General features: G+C 39.0%; 2 protein-coding genes across 8 annotated transcripts in view; one reads left to right on the top strand and one right to left on the bottom strand.

The window, feature by feature from the left end:
- The window catches only part of DHX57 (DExH-box helicase 57), a 76,735-nt gene extending 63,040 nt beyond the window's left edge, over positions 1 to 13,695 (bottom strand). For 2 of the 3 annotated variants that reach the window (XM_033175954.1, XM_033175956.1), the window contains exons 1-5: positions 13,545 to 13,695; positions 6,563 to 6,795; positions 2,506 to 2,664; positions 1,315 to 1,503; positions 171 to 1,009 (exon numbers count right to left, since the gene is read on the bottom strand). In XM_033175954.1, coding sequence (XP_033031845.1) covers positions 171 to 1,009; positions 1,315 to 1,503; positions 2,506 to 2,664; positions 6,563 to 6,789 — 1,414 coding nt within the window. In that variant the 5' untranslated portion in view covers positions 6,790 to 6,795; positions 13,545 to 13,695. Of the gene's footprint in view, positions 1 to 170; positions 1,010 to 1,314; positions 1,504 to 2,505; positions 2,665 to 6,562; positions 6,796 to 12,773; positions 13,481 to 13,544 lie in introns of those variants that run through there. The other variant, XM_033175955.1, reaches the window with a different exon arrangement.
- Positions 13,696 to 13,722: 27 nt separating this feature from the next.
- On the top strand, positions 13,723 to 19,072 carry MORN2 (MORN repeat containing 2). 5 transcript variants are annotated; one of them, XM_033175960.1, is made up of 6 exons: positions 13,916 to 13,950; positions 16,274 to 16,331; positions 16,568 to 16,618; positions 16,993 to 17,099; positions 17,830 to 17,966; positions 18,813 to 19,072. In XM_033175960.1, the coding sequence occupies exons 5-6, from the start codon at positions 17,830 to 17,832 to the stop codon at positions 18,913 to 18,915; spliced, it is 240 nt and encodes a 79-aa protein (XP_033031851.1). In that variant the 5' UTR covers positions 13,916 to 13,950; positions 16,274 to 16,331; positions 16,568 to 16,618; positions 16,993 to 17,099; the 3' UTR covers positions 18,916 to 19,072. The 5 variants fall into 5 exon arrangements, with proteins under 5 accessions (XP_033031850.1, XP_033031853.1, XP_033031854.1 ...); XM_033175959.1 differs by lacking the exons at positions 13,916 to 13,950; positions 16,274 to 16,331 and adding an exon at positions 13,723 to 13,864 and having other exon boundaries at positions 18,813 to 19,067; XM_033175961.1 differs by lacking the exon at positions 16,274 to 16,331 and having other exon boundaries at positions 13,828 to 13,950; positions 18,813 to 19,067.
- Positions 19,073 to 19,283: the final 211 nt, after the last annotated feature.

Below are 19,283 nucleotides of genomic sequence, written 5' to 3'. Positions count from 1 at the left end.
TTGGACACAATTACAGTTCAGGGAATTCTCATTCCCTTTTGCCCATGGGACTGAATGGCTTGTTCAGTTTGTTCAAGATCACTAAGCCATCCTGGACCAGCTTTAAAAGCTTTGACTTCTAAACCCATAATTCTGAATGCCTCCCTCCACAAGATCAATGCCTTACATACCTTCTGGAATTTGATTAGAAACAAAAGAATTATTTGGAATCACTGGTTTATGACAGGCAGGATTATTTATCTTGGTCCTAGAGGGTACTGGCAGAAAGTTCACGGGAGGGACACTATACTTGTGATGGGTATTCGTTAGTAACTTGATTATTTCCGATTCTTCCTCTAAAAGGGTTATCAAAGAATATACGACAGGTTCCGAAGTTTCCGCAAATGTCAAGGCCTTGTCATAAAGAAACTCAGAAATATGTAAACGACAAGCCAGAGGTAGGTTCTCATTGGTGGAATAAAATGCTATGAGGGGAGCTTGGTAGGGATATTTGTGGTCTTTAGAAAATCGAATTTCAAGTTCATATAAAAAAGATCCATCTTCATTAGCATTAAGATGAGAATCGTCTACACTTCTTTCTATTCTTCCAACAATTTGATTTGGGGGCACTTCATGTTTGAATTTGCATTTTGATCCAAATTTACAATTTCCTTTGAGGTAAAATTTACAGATTTCAAGTGAATTTTCTTGTACATTTTTGGTACTTTCTTTTGGCTTGGATTTGCGGAATCTACTTGTCAAATACTCCAGTTCTAATCCAATGGTCCAGACTCTGTTCTGAATTCTTTCTATAAATTTTTCTCCACAGATGGACTTGAGAGCAAACGCCTCTTCCTGTCGCTGTTCCATACACTCATCCAAGCTTATCTGGTTGACTGCCTCAGAGATCTTCATCCTCTCTCCAAATGTCTCTGAAAAACACTGGGTAAGGAGATGCTCTAGTGATGCTCCCACATCTCCATCACACATCCTCAGGACTGCTTGACAGCGTTCAATATTGAAACCATACCTGTCAAGGGCAAAACATGACAAAAATGACACAAAAAGCAGTATCACACCATGACAGTAAAATTCATTTAAATATGCTTATGTGAAGTTATGACTATACATAGGCAGGGCTTGTGTTTTGAAAAAGCAACCCTGATAACAATAAGCCCTCCTGAATGACCCCATCTGATAAGATAGAATATTCGGCCTAGCAGGCTTTGCTGGAACCCACAAAATAGGAAAGTACACAAAGAGGGGTAGTGGGTTTATATGATTTCGGTTTCCTTGAATTCTTTCCCAACTCCTAAAAATGATTAAAGCAATCACCTGGAAAGTTTTTGCACTGCAAATGGGGAGACTGTAAATTCTGGAACATGAGGCTCCACTGGGGCTAAGCCAGCATATTCCAAAGGATCCAAGTCCGGAACGAGGGAAGGTTCCTGTCCAGCTGGCCAGTACCGCTCATCGTTACAGCAATCAGGCTCATCATCTTCCTCCTCCCCAGAAATGCCTCTTCTAGCAAAGGCAACATTTTCATATATTAGATATTACTTTCTACTTACTTCAAAGAAAAATTTAGCAAAGGTCTAATAATTTAATTAATAGGATCCTGACTACTCTTCAGTTGCTGATTTAATCTTATATTGAACTATTAACACAGTACCTGGCATTTAATAAATGACTGCTAAATGTTAATTGCCAAGGTATAAATTAAGTGCTTTATATGAACTAACTCCTTTAATCTTCCCAATAACTGTACCAAGTAATATTGGAATGTCCTTTTTTTTTTTTAAGATGATCAACTAAAACTCAGAGAGGATTAGTAACTGCCTAGGTTACACATTAAGGAGCAAATAGAGATTTTACCAAAGGCAGACAGATTCCAGAGCCTATGTTCTTAATCACAGAAACCTCGGCTATCCTCTGTCTTCTCATTCATAAAAATAACTATCCCTAATTGTTCGTTTTGCTACATAATCTCCTTTTCTAAATCTCAGATAAGAGATTTGTAGATAGGATGGAAAATGAGCTGTTCATGACTGGCCACTAATCAATTCTGGTAAATGGAAAGAAGGAATTAACTCCTTCAACTGAAATCCAAAACAAAAGAGCGACTAAGATTTCAGAATAAAAGCTTTCTCTTACACAGATGGTCATGATAAGCAAATCCTGAGACCGCACCTGACCAAGTCAATATTTGCTCCTTGAACACTACTTCTGCTTGTTCATTACAAGGGTTTATCTGGAAGATTACAGATAAATCAGTTACTGAATCCATATGAGCACTGCCCTGGAAAAAAATAAAGATAAAAAGGCAATCCCATGGATGCTGCAAAACAAACTCACTCTAAAATTGTTGCTGAATAATTACTCTTGTATTTCTCTTGACTCACTTTCAACTAATTATATGGCCACAATAGAATCAGTACTGACACAGCATTCCAAAGATGCACAGGACCTTCACACTGCCAGTATGTTTTCCTTACTATAATAGTTTATTCAAATAAAACAATTTACTCAGATCCAGCATCAGCATCTTGCTCTTGCAGGTCTCGGAGAAGAGCTTTCACTTTCTCTTGATTCTCAGAAGTCATATGTAGAGTCTGAAGGGGTACTTTGGCTTTGGGTTTCCATTTTGGGCGTGCCTCTCCTTTGCTTATGTTACTGTTGCTAGGTCTACAGAGGACAAAAGAGCAAAATTACACACATTATCTGCCATCAGAACTTTTACACTCTCCTCAGGGTCCCCAAATATACACAATACAAACTGGATTGTCAAGTATCTTACAAAAGATGACAATGAATGTGAGGAGATTCTCCACTTTCTATAGTATTTGCCAGACTTTATTACATCAAAACTGCTGGAAAAAAACCTTATCAGATTCTTGGCAAGGCACAGTGGCTCACGCCTGTAATCCTAGCACTTTGGGAGGCCGAGGCTGCTGGATCACCTGAGGTCAGGAGTTTGAGACCAGCCTGGCCAACATGGCGAAACCCTGTCTCTACTAAAAACACAAAAATTATCTGGGCATGGTGGTGCGTGCCTGTAATCCTAGCTACTCAGGAGGCTGAGGCAGGAGAATCACTTGAACTCGGAGGTGGAGGTTGCAGTAAGCCAAGATTGCACCACTGCACTACAGCCTGAGAGACACAGCGAGACTCCGTCTAAAAAAAAAAACTTACCAGATTCTTAATCATTAATTCTGGCTTCACTAACTCAAGAATCCCTGGGAAAAAGCAATGCTAATGATGGTTTCCTCTGCACTATAGGGCTCTGAAAAGAAATAAGCTACACACAAAGAGCATTTCATTTCATTCTGCATTAAAATCTGAAAACCACTGAGTTTCATTCTTCCTTGTGAATATTAGGTCCTATTTCTAAAATACCCAATTATCTTTATTTCTGATTATTAAAAAAAAAAAAAAAAAAGGCCAGGGGCAGTGGCTCACACCTGTAATTCCAGCACTTTAAGAGGCTGAAGTGGTAGGATTGCTTAAGCCCCAGGAGTTCAAGACCAGCCTGGGCAATATAGCAATACCCTACTTTAAAAAAAAAAAGAAATAAAAAAATTACACAGCATATATAATCTTTTATGATTTGTCTGATCATGAGGAAATGATCAGTAAAAATGAGGGGGAGTTGCGAGTTTCACATGTTCCTATCTTACCCACCATTTATTTGTACACCCCTATGACTTGCCTTCCTTCCTGTTATTAAGGGCGAACCATCCTTTATCTTAAAGTCAGTCTTTCTATTTGTAAACTATATGCCATTTCTTTAATCTCCTCAAGGAAATCATTCCAACACTTATCCTCCTTTCTACATCATTGGTTTTTCATTCTTCTTTGGATCATTCCCATCAGCATACAGACATACTATAATGTCTACTCTCCCTCTTAAAAAAAAAATCAAACCAAGCCAACTCCTCCCTTGAGTGCACATCTCCCTACAGCTACTGCCCCATCTCTCCTCCCTCTAGCTCCCTTATAGTAAAGCTTCTCATTTAGGTTATCAAAATCATTGTCTCTGTCTCCATTTTCTTTCCTCTTCTCTCTCAAACACAACCCAATCAGTATTTCCTATGCTAATACAGCTCTTGTCAAGGTTAACTATGATATCCACATTGCCAAATCCAGTGGACAATTCTTAGTGCACATTTTCCTTGACCTGCCAGAAGCATTTTTCCACAAATGTGTACCCTCTTTAAGCATACAATTCAATCTTATTGACTACTCTCCTTTAAAACACCTTTGTCCCTTGGCTTCCAAAAACCACTCTCTTAGTTTCCTACTTCATTGGCAGCTCCTTCTCAATCCCCTTTGTTTTTCATACTTTCTCTTGGTTTTATTTTTTAATTAAAATTTTTAATTGATACATAATAACTGTACATTCTTTATAGGGTTGATAGTGGTTTGGCTGCAAGTCAAATCTCATCTTCAATTGCAGTTCCCATAATCCCCATGTCATGGGAGGGAACCAGTGGGAGATAGTTGAATCATGGGGGCAGTCTCCCCCATACTATTCTCGTGATAGTGAGTAACTTCTCACGAGATCTGATGGTTTTATAAGGGGCGTCCCCCTTCACTTGGCTCTCATTCTTTTCTCTCCTGCCACCTTGTGAAGAAGGATGCGTTTGCTTCCCCTTTCGGCATGACTGTAAGTTTCCTGAGGCCACCCCAGCCCTGTGTTTTTTGCTGTTTCCTAAACCTTCCAAGCACATTCCTGCCTTAAGAAATTGCTATTCCCTCTGCCTTGAATATTCTATACTCAGAAATTCACAGCTTATTCCTTTACTTACTTCTTGCCTCTCTTCACGTGATATCTTATTGGGGGCTATCTACCTTATTGGGGAGCTTTCTACATAAAATAGTAATTCTATTTTGGTATTTTATATCCCTGTTACACTCCTTTATTTCTCTCCATAGCATGTGCCACCGGGTAATGTTATACATTTGTTTATGTCTTTTCTATCTCAAATCCCATTCTATCTAGATAAGGACAATATTTTACTCCCTGCTGCAATTCGAAGTCCCTAAAACAGAAAACAGTGCCTGGTGCATTCAGTAAATACTTACTGAATGAACGAACACCTATGGACTCCAATAATGTATAATGTCCACATGTTTTGAAAAACTATGGAGCTGCAGCTAACTCAGAAGTTAGGTTCTTGGCTAGGCATAGTGGCTCACGCCAACTGTGGCTCACCTTCAACACTATGGGAGGCCAAGGCAGAAGACTCACTTGAGCCCAGGAGTTCGAGACCAGCCTGGGCAACATAGAGAGACTATGCTGCTTGCTATTTATAAAGTCTATAGTAGTGTACAGTAATATCCTAGGCCTTCACATTCACTCACCACTCCCTCACTGACTCACCCAGAGCAAATTCCAATCCTGCAACTCCCATTCACGGTAAGTGCCCTATATAGGTACCATTTTTAATCTTTTATACTCTATTTTTACTATATCTTTTCTATAACTAGACATGTTTACATACACAAATACTTACCATTGTGTTATAATTGCATATTTAGTACAGCAACATGCTGTATAGATTTGTAGTCTAGGAGCAATTGGCTACATCATATAGCCTAGGTGTGTTGTAAGTTGCACCATCTGGGGTTGTGTAAGTACATTCTATGATGTTTGAACAACAATGAAATCACCTAACAATGCATTTTTCAGAACACATCTCTGTCAATAAGTGATGCCTAATTGTATTTATATTGTATAACATGCAATAGCAAAATGTTTACTTTTATTACTCATTAGAATTACTAGAATTCCCATAATTTATTCATTAGTTAAAAGTTGAATAGGAGAGAAGCCTAGATAAGACATCTGTTACTGGTCACCACATGTAACACCATCAGATGATGGCTGATTTGGCTGGAAAACACACAGCTTATCAACTAGAAAGACACAGCACAGTCATGTTGCACTTTAGGCTGTTCAATGTTTGTTTCTTGAGATGGAGTCTCACTCTGTCACCCAGGCTGGAGGGCAGTGGTGTGATCTCAGCTCACTGCAACTTCTGCTCCCAAGTTCAAGCAATTCTTCTGCCTCAGCCTCCCTAGTAGCTGGGATTACAGCTGACCACCACCATGCATGGTTGATTTTTGTATTTTAGTAGAGATGGGATTTCACCCTATTGGCCAGGCCGGTCTCGAACTCCTGACCTCAAGAGACCTACCCACCTGGGACTCCCAAAGTGCTGGGATTACAGGCGTGAGCCATTGTGCCTGGCCATGTTCAATGTTAACATCATCATTTTAACATCAATCTATGATGCCTAAGGAATACTTAAAATAATTTTCCTCACACTATTTCTATATTTACTATCAGAGTAACACTGGGTATAATAGCAGTATTACACTCAATTCACAGCGTCATGCAACCTACATACACACAAAAGCTGTTATTTCCCATCATGCCTTCAGAAATGGGTTACAAAGAGGAAGACAATTAATTTGACCAGAATTACTTGACTTTTTTTCCCTTCTCAGCCATTCGTTGTCCCATACATTAGGGGTTGATACCATTTCCATATTTAAACATTCAAAGAGTTATAATGACCTGGAAGGGCGCCTTGATTCACTGAAGATACAAAAGTCATCTCCATCATCCCATATTCTACTGGAGGCCTTTCTGTTGCCGCCACCTCCACCACCACCACCACCACTGCCACCACTACCACTCCCATGAGATTTACTGGCGTGGCTCCTGCCTCCTCTTCCTCCTCTAGAAGACCCTTTTCCACCTCCTTTGCCTGGCTTGCCTTTTCTTCTTACTGAAGAACTCATTTTCACCTGTAAGAGAAAAATATTAATGTAGACATCATAAAACCAGATAGGTATGATAATCCTTTGTTTGCCAAACTTATGACTATAGGCTACTTTAAAGAAACGAAGGAAAATGCACATGTAAAAAGAGCTGATCTTGGAGCAGGATTCTGAATCTGTTCCAGTGAAAACATTTTAAAACTACAAAATAAAAAGAGCCAGCCAGTTTAGGGGTAGTGTGGATAAATCTTCACAAAAGATTTATAAGCACTTCTACCTCAGGACTAATATTTAGTGAATGTCTCTGACACAGATTTCTTAACTAAAGATGTACACCATAAACACATGGAGAAGTGTCAAACACACATGTCTAGGCTTTAATCCTAGATTCTCATTTGGTTAGGTCTAATTTAGAGTTTTATTTATTTATTTATTTATTTAGAGATGCAGTCTCGCTCTGTCACCCAGGCTGGAGTGCAGTGGCACGATCTCTGTTCAGTGCAACCTCCGCCTCCTGGGTTCAAGCAATTCTCCTGCCTCAGCCTCTGGAGTAGCTGGGACTACAGCTGCCTGCCACCATGCCCAGCTAATATTTGTATTTTTAGTAGAGACGGGGTTTCACCATGTTGGTCAGGCTGGTCTCAAACTCCTGACCTCAAGTGATCCATGCACCTCAGCATCCCAAAGTGCTGGGATTACAGGTGTGAGCCACCACACCTGGCCTAGTATAGGATTTTAAAAATCCAGTTGAGAAGTTTCCATGCATTTAATATATGTTTTGACAAAATTTAAATGTATATACGCTCTATCAGGAACACAGCTTGGGCTCAGAGATTCTGCCAAGGGCAAAAGGGAAGTAAGCCATAAAACAGCTCCTAATCTTTTTCCAAAGGGCCGACTCCATTTACAATGGAGTGTGGAGAAGTTCAAACTTAAAGGTGCTTTCAAGAATAGTGAGGTTGTGGGGAAAGGGAGATTACAGGATTAAATGAAGATACAGTTTAGACTGCTGGCCAACTAGTTTGCAGGAAGCAAACCAAGGAATAAGACCACTAGGAAGTTCCTTTTTGGGATTAGAACAAGTATTAAACCGGGATCTCAGAAACTATTGCTTCACAGAAGCCATAATTTGGTTGGATTAGTTTGTAAAGGAATTTACTCTCCAGAGCATTGTTGAAAACAATTGAGCACTCAACCATGGGCATACCCAAAGCCGTGCCTCCCAGAGGAGCAACAACAGAGGCTTAAAATCGTGGGAGGGAAATAGACTTCACTAAAATATTCTAGCCAGTCACTAAAAAGTAAACCAGCAAATAACAATAAGAAGCCCCCGAAAGGGGAGAATCAGTACCCAGAGTTGTTACAGTGTGTTATCTAAAATGCCCAGTTAACAACAAAAAGTCACAAGGCATGCAAAGAAACGCTTAAGTATGACCCATACACTGGGGAGAAAAAGCACAAACTGTCTATGAGTGAGATCAGATGTCAGATTTAACAGAAAATAATTTCAAAATAGTCATTGTAAGTATGTTCACAAAAATAAAGGAATGCACAATTAAAGCAGTAAAGGAAGGTCTGATGACAATGTCATATCAAATTGAGAACATCAATAAAGAGATAAAAAATTATATATATTAAAAAGAACCAAATGGGAATTCTGGAGTTGAAAAGTATAATAACTGAAATTAAAAATTCACTAGAGAAGCTCCATAAACATGAACTAGCAAGAGAAAGAACTGATGAACTTGAAGACAGACTGACATTGATTATGCAAGCTGAAAACAGAGAGAATGATAAATGAAGAAAAGTGAACAGAGCCTTGGAAAAATGTGGGACACCATCAAGGGTATCATACACATATAATTAGAATACCAGAAGGAAAGGAAAGAAAGAAAAGAGCAGAAAAAATATTCAAAGAAATAATGGTAGAAAACTTCTCTGATTTATTGAAAATCAATAACCTCTACATGCAGGAAGCTCAACGTCCTCCAACTATTAGAAAATAAACACAGAGATCCACAAAATAGATAAGTTGCAACAAAAATGTTGAAGGTCAAAAGACAAGGAGAAAATCATGAAAGGAGTAAGAGAAAAACAACTTATCACTTACAAGGGGAACCCCAATAAAATTAATGACTGATTTCTCCACAGAAACAATGGAGGGCAGAAGGTAATGACATATATATTTAAAGTACTCAAAGAAAAAAATAGGGCTGGGCACAGTGGCTCACGCCTGTAATCCCAGCACTGTGGGAGGCTGAGGTGGGCAGATCACGAGGTCAGGAGATTGAGACCATCCTAGCTAACACAGTGAAACCCCATCTCTACTAAAAATACAAAAAATTAGCTGGGCGTGGTGGCACGCACCTGTAGTCCCAGCTATTCGGGAGGCTGACGTAGGAGAATCGCTTGAACCTGGGAGGCAGAAGATGCAGTGAGCCGAGATCGTGCCACTGCACTCCAGCCTGGGTGACACAGTGAGACTCTGTCTCAAAAAAAAAAAAAAGAAAAGAAAAAAAGAAAAAAGAATAAATAGTTAACCAAAAAAAAGCTATCTTTCAAAAATGAAGGTAAAATGAAAACTTTCTCAGACAAACAAAACTGAGAGAATTTGTTGCCAATAGACTCGCCTCACAAGAAATACTAACAATTCTTCAAGTTGAAGCAAGTGTCCCTGGATGGTAATTTAAATCTACATGAAAAAACAAAGAGTAAAGGTAATTGTGTAAGTATTTTTAAAAATCCACATTTATATTGGGCATTTATTTATTTGAAAACCAGTATAAATGTATTGTTTCTTCTTCCCTCTGAAATGATTTTAAAAAGCAATTATATAAAATAAGATGTATATGATATAATGTTGGGCCTGTAACCTACAGGAAGGTAATATGTATGTAATATATTTGCCAATAACAGCACAAAGAAGATTGGTGGGAGCATAATTGTACTGTGCTGAGAAAATGACTACAGACAGTAAAGTAATACTTGTAATAAGTATAGTTGGGTATATAACATTAATAGATATAATATGTATAACAATACTATAAAAGGGAGGAAGGGAATAGAGCTATATAAAAGTAATACTTCTATATATCTGTCTTAGTCTGTTTTCTGCTATAACAGAATGCCACAGACTAGGTAATTTATAAACAATAGAAGTTTATTTGGCTTATGGTAATGGAGGCTGGGAAGTCCAAGAGCATGACAATGGCATCTGTTGAGTATCATCTCATGGTGGAAGATGGAAGGCAGAAGTGGGCATGATACAGAGAGAGGCACCAGCAGCCAGACTTATTTTATAATTACTCATTCTTGCTATAACTAACCCACTCCCATGCTACTGACATTAATCCGTTAATAAGGGCTCTGCCCTCATGATTGAATTACGTGTTATTAGGCCCCATCTCCTAATACTGTTGCATTGGAAATTAAATGTCTAACACATGAACTTTGGGGGTAAACATTCAAACCATAGCAATATTGCTGGAATTAAGCTAGTATAAATCTGAAGCTGTTCATAAACCCCAAAGCAATCACAAAAATACTACATTAGAAAATATTCACTTAATGACTAAATGCAAATGAAAGCATAAAGAACAGAGGAGAAAATAGACATTGAGACATACAGACGTCCAAAAGTAGACTAGAATTAGATGTAATTCCCAGTATACAGATAATAAAAATAAATGTGAGAGAATAAAGCAGTCCAATCAAAAGACAGAGACTGTCAGACTGGATTAAAAAACAGGATCCAAATATATGCTGTCTGCAGGATAGGCACTTTAAATTCAAAGACACAATAAATGAAAAGTAAAAGGATGGAAAAAGATGATCTTGCAAACAGCAACCACAAGAAAGGTGGAGTGGCTATGTTAATATCTGACAAAATAGACTTGAAAGCAAAAAATGTTACTAGAGATAGGGATATTTCTTAATGACAAAAGGGTTAATCCGTCAGGAAAAGATAACAATTAAAAACACATATGTACCTAATAATAAGGCACCAAAATACACAAAGCAACAACTGACAGAAATGAAGGGAGAATTAGACAATTCAATAATAATAGTAGGAGACTTCAGTACCTCACTTTTAATAATGGTAGGACAACTAGACAGAGGATGGACAAGGAAATAAAAGACTTGAACAACACTCTAAACCAACTAGACCTAATAGGTGTCTATAGACAAATAGTCACACTTCTCAAGTACACATGAAACATTTTCCAGGATAGACCATGCTAGGTGATAAAAGCGTGGTCTATCCTGGAAAAAAAATACATTTTTTTTTTTTTAAGATGGAGTCTTGCTCTGTCGCCCAGGCTGGAGTGCTAATGGCGCAATCTTGGCTCACTGCAACCTCTGCCTCTCAGGTTCAAGCGATTCTCCTGCCTCAGCCTCTCGAGTAGCTGGAACTACAGGCACCTGCCACCATGCTCCCTGGCTAATTTTTGTATTTTTAATAGAGATGGTGCTTCACCATGTTGGTCAGGCTGGTCTCGAATTCCTGACTTCAGGTGATCCGCCCACCTTGGCATTCCAAAGTGCAGGCATTACAGGTGTGAGCCACCTTGCTCAGCCATAAACCTCAATAAATTTAAAAAGAAAGAAAGAATATGAACTATGTTCTCCAACCAAAATGGAATTAGAAATCAAAAGCTAGAAAAAATTTGGGAAACTCACAAATATGTGGATATTAAACTAGGTCTTCCTAGGTATTCCTTTCTTCAAAATTCTTGATGATTATACATATGTATTCAGTGTTTAAGTTTGTCTCTCCTTTCTACTCCCAGAAAGCTCTTTGAAAACAAGACTATGTCTATTTTGATTACCACTGTACCCTTAACACAGTGTCTAGCATATGGTAGGAATTCAATATCTATTTGTGGAATGAATGACTGAAGGTTGAAAAAATGACTTATGTGGGAATGGAGATTTATTCATCTATTTATTCTTTCCACAAATATTTATTGAGCACTTATTATGTGCCAGATCCTGAGGATATAACAGCAAAGAAGATAAAATTTCTGCTTCATGAAGCTTACCTTCTAGAGGGTAAGACAGACATTAAACAAATAGATATAAATTATTACTTAAGTGTTATCGAGAAAAAAAAAAAAACCTTGAGGCAGTTATTTTAGATAGAGTGGTTGGGTAAGGCCTCTTTGAGATCACGTTTTAAAGGACATCCGGAAGAAACTGAGAGAATGAGCCATGAAATAGTCATCCCTCAGTATACACAGGGGATTGGTTCCAGAACCCCATGTATACCAAAATTCACGGATACTCAAGTCCTCCAGTCAGCCCTGTAGAATTTGCATACAGGAAAAGCCAGCCCTCTGTGTGTTTTGCATTCCAGGAATACTGTCTTTTCTTCTTTCTTTCTTCTTTCTTTCTTTTTTTTTTTTTTTGAGACTGGATCTTGCTCTGTCACCCAGGCTGCAATGCAGTGGTACGATCACAGCTTATTGCAGCCTCGATATCCTGGGCTCAAGCAATCCTCCTGCCTCAGCCTCCTGAATAGCTGGGACCACAGACGCACCACCACACCGAGCTACTTTAAAATTTTTTTTAGTAGAGATGAGCTTTCGCTTTGTTGCCCAAGCTGGTCTCGTACTCCTGAGCTCAAGCAATCCTCTCACCTTGGCCTCCCAAGGTGCTGGGATTACCGGCATGAGCCACTGTGCCTAGTTGAAATACTGTATTTTCAATCTGTGTTGGGTTGGAAAAAATCCACCCATAAATGGGCCCGTGTAGTTCAAAACCATGTTGTTCAAATGTCAACTTTACTCACAAAAATGTAGAGTCATTAAAATTTTAACAGGCAAGAAAAATAACAGGTCAAACTGAATTCTGTAAGGTTGTGCATCAGTAATTATCTATGATTTCTAAAATTTACGGAAAGGAAATAAATCAAACAGACAGATTAGAACTTCCTCTCAAAAACCATGCAGCCCAGGTAAATTTGTGTACTGAGAAACATTAGGAAAAAGCAAGAGGATACTTACTCTGATTCAAAACAAGTTGTCTCACACCAATCCAGAAAATGTTACTTCTACAAGTAGATCTGAGATATGCGCTCAAAATTTTAAACGAAGATTTGCTGACTGTAATGGTATCCAACACCACTCTACCAGAGTTTTCCAGGCAATAGGAATTAGGTTGTATAATCCACGTGGTTAGATTCCACTATCTATTCCATCTAGCCCGGGAAGATTCCAACTATCTTTCTTCACCATGGATACAGGGACCTAAGTTTGGCTGTAAGAGTATTCTTTGTTTGACAGCCAAGGCACTGAAAAGTGACTACACACTACTCTCTTCCCAGGCAGATCTCTGACTGATCCAACAATATAACCAGCTCCATCCAGATATCCAGATCTCGTATCCTTTTTCGAACTCACATCGTCCCCACCCTTCTCCCCAAAAAAGCCACACAGACAGAGACAGGGAACGGAGTCTGACCCCTTCAATCAATCCCTTAGCCTGCTCCAAGCCTGAATTTCACGCCTCGTCCCCCGGCCCCACCGCCCCCGCACTGCAGTTTGAGCGTGCACAACCTCAGCGGCAGAGCTCCGCCTTGGTCCGGTCCCGGGGCCTGAGATCCTGTTGGTCCAGATTCACCGGCCCCAGGCAGACAGGATGAAACACTGGGCCGCGATGCTCCTCAGATCCCGACCACTCCTGGAGCAGGAGGCGGCAGACACACTGACAAACAGGGCGACGCGCAGACCGTGCGTACAACGCGCATCACTTGTCCGCAGAAGTGGAAGACGTACCTGGCTCGCAGAGTTGGGTCCCCAGCCAGCTGTCGGGAGGTGCTGCCCAAGGGTCAGAGGTCCCTACAGGGCTTGGCCACCCTCACGGTTCTCACTCGGAGCAGCCCTGTGGCCCAGCTGCAGCGGCACAGCCCCGGCGCCTTCTGATTGGCTCAGCTTCAGCCCCTCGCGTATCGCTTCCGGGTGAGAGGTGCCCGGTCGCCCCAGCAACCAAGTCGCACCTGGAGCTGTCCTAGCGCCTAGTTCTCTCCCGACTGCAGAGCTGGCCGCCCAGGGGGAGTCGCAGAGTTTGGAAGATCTCTCTAACACCTCTCGGCCAAGTGAGTGCTCATCCTCCCAACGACCCGGGCAGAGAAGGGCTCCTTTAAGTCGAACTAGCGTGGAGTCAGAACTTGCTTGGCCTCCGGTAACTCCTGTAGGGGTGTGACATATTTCCTAACCGTCTAGCCGAGGGGCACGGGGAAACCCCTTGGTCTGGGAATCTAGCTCTGATCTGTCGCTGTTGAGACACCCGAGGCGCGTGCCAACCTCCCTGGGGCTCAGTTTCCGCTATGGTGCCGGGCGGTCTCTGTGAGGTTCCCTCTAGCTCTGACATTCCCAAGTTTCGAATGTAGAACATTTTAGCGGCAATTGAAAACAGTCCAGTTTCTGATATGATTACGTTTAATGCTCTGCTTCATAGGCATTTAACGATTACTTCCGAAGTGCCCTTCATTCACTAGACGTTCTGTTACTATTAGTACTAAACACAGAGTCGGACAGTAGGGTGAGAAGAGATTTGACTAATCCGCCATTCGTGGGCTGGAGGAACTGGGTGGGATAGGGGATCCCGGTACAAAGGCATGATTTTGATAGAACCCTAAGTACGACAGTAGGAATAGGCCCAGAGTGCTGTGGGGGCTCCTGAAGGAGTCTGAGGTTGAAGAAAGGCTTTGTGGGAGAGCCCATACCTGACCTAGGGCTACAAGAAAACAATAGCTAATATTTACAGAGTTTAGACACTGGGCTAAGTGCTTTTTTTTTTTTTTTTTTTTTTTTTTTAGAATCCACTGTTGCTAATGTCAGTCCTTTGTAGTTTATTGTAGGTAATGTGGTTTTTGTTTGCTTGTTTTTAACTAGCCTAACTGGCTTTTGGTCTTTATGTCATGAAATTTTACTGTAACCTGTCTAGGTGTGGGATTTTGCTTAGTTCCCATTTGTAGTCCAAGCAGTCATTTTCTTCAGTTCTGAGAAATTTTTGGGTATTTATTCAAATATCTCTTACTCTTTCCCTCTGGAATTCTTATTAGACTGACAGTAGCATTTTGGATCCGCTTTCCATTATTTTAAAATTTCTTGTGCTACTTGCTTTTTTTAATTAAAAAAAGTTTTTTCCAGCCATCTCACTCGCACTTTGTGCTACTTTCTAAGCACATGTTTCAACCTAATGTTCCAGTTCACTGATTTGTTTTCAACTGTATCTATTCTGCTATTCATCCCTTCTAAGAAGTTTTATTTCACCTATTATTCATTTCCTGGATTGCTAATTCTTTGTTTTTTATAATCACCTGTTCCTATTTCAAAGATACTAATACTCTCCCTTTCTCTCTGAGGATATTACAGTTTAAGTCCTCTACCTATTGTGTTAATTCTGTTTCCTCAGAGGGGATGAACCTCTAGCCTTTCTCAACTGGCACCTAAATTAATTTTTAAATTCCCTTGCCCCACCCATAAAAACTCTGATTCAATAGATGTGGGGTAGAGAGAAGAAACTTAGAAGCGTCTCATGTGATTCTGAAGGATGGGCCACAGAGGATATGCCTGCATACCCTCTCTACATAAGTTTTCTTCAGTATCGGAAAATACAGTTTCTAATGTTTTAGTCCACTAAATGTCCAGGGATCTGAGACCCAGAGTCCCCCTCAGTCTTGTGGTCCTCTTTCTTCCTTTTTCTCTTGGTCTCCATACCATTCTCATTCTGTGTGGACCTACCAGCCCTTCCCCACTTGCTATCTTTATTTTCCATTTCTTCCTACTGTCAATTTAAAGATTCCTCACTCCGCCTTACCTCTGTGGGACAATCAGTAAATCATATGGGCTACCAAAGAGAAATAAAAACATATCCACACAAAAATTTATACACCAATTTTTTTTTTTTTTTACTCCTAGGAAGCTGTATGTTTTAAAAATTTACATCAATGTTTATAGCAGTATTATTCATAATGGCCCCAAACTGGGAACAACCTAAATGTCCATGAACTGATGAATGAATAAACAAAATATGCTATTTCTGTACACCATATTTATACAATATACTTGGCTATAAAAAGGAATGAAGTACTGATACACAATACAACATGGATGAACTTTGGAAACATTAAGTGAAAAGAGCCAGACATAAAGGACCGCATATTGTATGATTTCATTTATAGGAAATGTCCAGAATAGGCAAATCCCTGAGGCAGAAAGTAGATTAGTGGTTGCCAGGGGTTTGGGGTTGTGGGGTGAGGGGTGTTTGAGGGGAATTGTAATGGGTAACTGCTCATGGGTACAGAGTTTCTTTCTGGGATGATGAAAATATTCTAAAATTAGATTGTGATGATAGTTGCACAACTCTGAATCTACTAAAAAACATCAAATTGTATCTTTTAAAGGTAGATTTTATGGTGTGTGAATTATATATTAATAAAGCTATCATAATAAATAAATTTTAAAGGAGATCATGTAGGCAAAATTGTTTATTTCCCCAGGACCCTACATTAGACAATGGAAATACCAAGTAATCATGATATGCTGTGATCTTGAGAAGTAAGTCCATTTGGATAGTGTTGAAAGCACATTGGTTATAGGTCTTATGACATAAGAATATTTACATTTGGCTGGATGTGGTAGCTCACATCTGCAACCCCAGCACTTTGGGAGGCTGAGGCGGGAAGATAGCTTGAGCCCAGGAGTTTGAGACTGGCCTTGGCAACATAGTGAAACCTTGCCTCTATCAAAAAAAAAGTAAACTTATGTCATTCTTCTTAAATCTTTTAAAACAGCTTCAGAAGTGTATAAGATCAGCTTTATCTTTCCAAATGGAGACAAGTATGGTAAGCATACACTGCAATTACTTTTTCTGTACAGAAAATTAAATAGCTTAAGAATAAAAAAAGAGACTTAAATTTTATAAAACTATTAGGATATTAAATTTATTAACTAAGATAACAGAAATCCTAATAGATAAAGAGATGTTAAAATCAAAACTCCAGTGTTAACTCTAGCCTTGGAAACCTATGGGATCTGTCAATCTTCCTGGCCTTTGAGTCTCAATTGTTACAAGATGTTGTACGTCCACGAATTTACTCGTCTCCGGTCTCACTGGTTTCAGTGCTAGGGAGCCAAAGAAACCCATGAGGTGTAGTTGCGATTAGGCCCAGATATAACTATTCTCATTTATAATCTTCAGTATTTCTCCTTTGTTTAGATGGTGACTGTACAAGAACATCTTCTGGAATCTATGAGAGAAATGGAATAGGTATTCATACCACTCCTAATGGGATTGTCTACACAGGAAGCTGGAAAGATGACAAGGTATTGTTGTTGTTTTTAATACTGGCAGTGGATAAATAACCCTGTGGGTTTAATGATTCCAGGCATTTCACCATTAATCAAAAACTCCTATAATGAGTAGACTTTATAATAAAAATAACGAATGATCATATTAACATATATTAACTTATGAGTAATATTAAACTCACTGCAGAGAGCTAATCATCGTTATTATCTTTCTCATCTCCTATTCATTGAGTAAAGCTGAATCCATTACATAATTTTCTCATTTAATCCTCGTAACACCCTCATGAGCTGGGTACCATTAATACTCTATTTTACAAATGAGGAAAATCAGGCTCAGGTTTCTTGCCCATCTAGTAAATGATAAAACAGGAAAATATACCCTGGTCTGCTTGAATCCAAATTTGAATTATTAACAACTACTTTGTACTGGTTTCTTGAACTAACTAAACTGGTTGCCCTTTAAGATTTCTGATACATTCAGGGTATCTTGAGGACCCCTATTATCTTCATCGTGGACCCCTTGATGTTCAAATGCCCCAGATCCAGAACATTTGATTTAGTGGGCTTCACAGATAGACACAGATGAAGGAAAATGATAAAAATGTTGTCTTTATACTATGGAAATAAAGGACAATACAAAGTTGATTAATAATTAGCAGATGATAGACATATATTTGTACATTTTTGAAAGGTTCTTGGGAAACTAAAGATTAGTTTCTAAGGTAATTTCCTTTGTTACAAACAGATGAATGGTTTTGGAAGACTTGAGCATTTTTCAGGAGCAGTATATGAAGGACAATTTAAGGATAATATGTTTCATGGACTGGGGACTTACACATTCCCAACTGGGGCAAAGTATATTGGAAATTTTAATGAAAATAGGTAAGCTTAAAATAAAGAAAAAATCACTGCAGTTCTGAAAGATTATTTTCTGGTACGTTTGCTTAAATATTTATTTATTTATTTATTTATTTATTTATTTATTTATTGAGACAGAGTCTCGCTCTATCATCCAGGATGGAGTGCAGTGGAGCACGATCTCAGCTCACTGCAACCTCTGCCTCCTGGGTTCAGGCGATTCTCCTGCCTCAGCCACTCAAGTAGCTGGGTCCACAGGTGCACACCACCATACCCAGTTAATTTTTGTATTTTCAGTAGGAATGGAGTTTCACCATGTTGGCCAGACTGGTCTAGAACTCCTGACCTCAAGTGATCTGCATGCCTCGGCCTGCCAAAGTGCTGAGTATACAGGCGTGAATCACTGTGCCCAGCTGCTTAAATACTATATTTAGTTAATTCTAAATATTCTTTTATAATATAGTTTCTAAAAATTGTTGGAGGCCTGGTACAGTGGCATAGCACCTCAAACATCATTGATGGTCAAGAAATATTTGTTGAATAAATGAAGTAATTAAGCTAGAGAGCCAATGTAAACTTTTCGTTTTTTTAACTCATTGTTTCGGTTTTGTATGAACTTAGATTATGTGATCCTAAAATCTTGGACACCAAATAATTGATTGTGTTTGTTTGGAATAGTACTTGTTTTTTCTTTACCTTTTTTCTTTCTTTTTTGTAGGATATGAAGGCAGGATGCTGGGTTTAAAAGCAAAGCTTGAAACTAAAAGATATAATGCTTCAGACGTAGTATATATTATGCTAGACGATCTTGTATCTGGACTGTAAATTATTTGTCTTTGTTAATGAAAAACTTATTTTCTACTATTGCAGGGTGGAAGGTGAAGGGGAATATACTGATGTCCGAGGACTAGAATGGAGTGGTAACTTTCATTTTACAGCTGCTCCAGACCTGAGATTAAAACTTCACATGTAGATGTGCTTCACATTGTAGATTTAATGTTAAATTAAAGTTTAAATGTAGTAATTGAAGCTTTTAGTTGTAAGGAAAGCAACTTAATCTGTTATTTGAAATGACTTCATACACTATACCTATAAGTTTGCCCAATAAAACCATCACATCCTTACGTCTTTTTGAACTTTATTTTCACTGTCTTACAATTAGTTTAAAATAAATTACATGATTCAATTCAGTCTACTTATTATAATAACTATGGCAGAATCATCCAAATCTTGGCAAAGTTGATTTCCGATCCTCTGACTTTTGTCATCTTTTTTTTTTTTTTTTCTAGTTTGTGCTGGTGTGTCCTGGTCAACATTCACCCTCTTTGAAAAAAAATTTTT

Source organism: Trachypithecus francoisi, unplaced genomic scaffold, assembly GCF_009764315.1.
Source record: "Trachypithecus francoisi isolate TF-2019V2 unplaced genomic scaffold, Tfra_2.0 Lachesis_group17, whole genome shotgun sequence".
Lineage (NCBI taxonomy): Eukaryota > Metazoa > Chordata > Mammalia > Primates > Cercopithecidae > Trachypithecus > Trachypithecus francoisi.
The sequence above is the reverse complement of the archived record's forward strand: the minus strand, read 5'-3'. Positions and strand labels throughout refer to the sequence as shown.

Excerpts from the sequence above, each read along its gene's own strand:
- MORN2 (XM_033175960.1), top strand. The coding sequence starts at position 17,830 with ATGAATGGTTTTGGAAGACTTGAGCATTTTTCAGGAGCAGTATATGAA. Across the intron at positions 17,967-18,812 it reads GGAAATTTTAATGAAAATAG|GGTGGAAGGTGAAGGGGAAT; the intron begins GTAAGCTTAAAA and ends CTACTATTGCAG.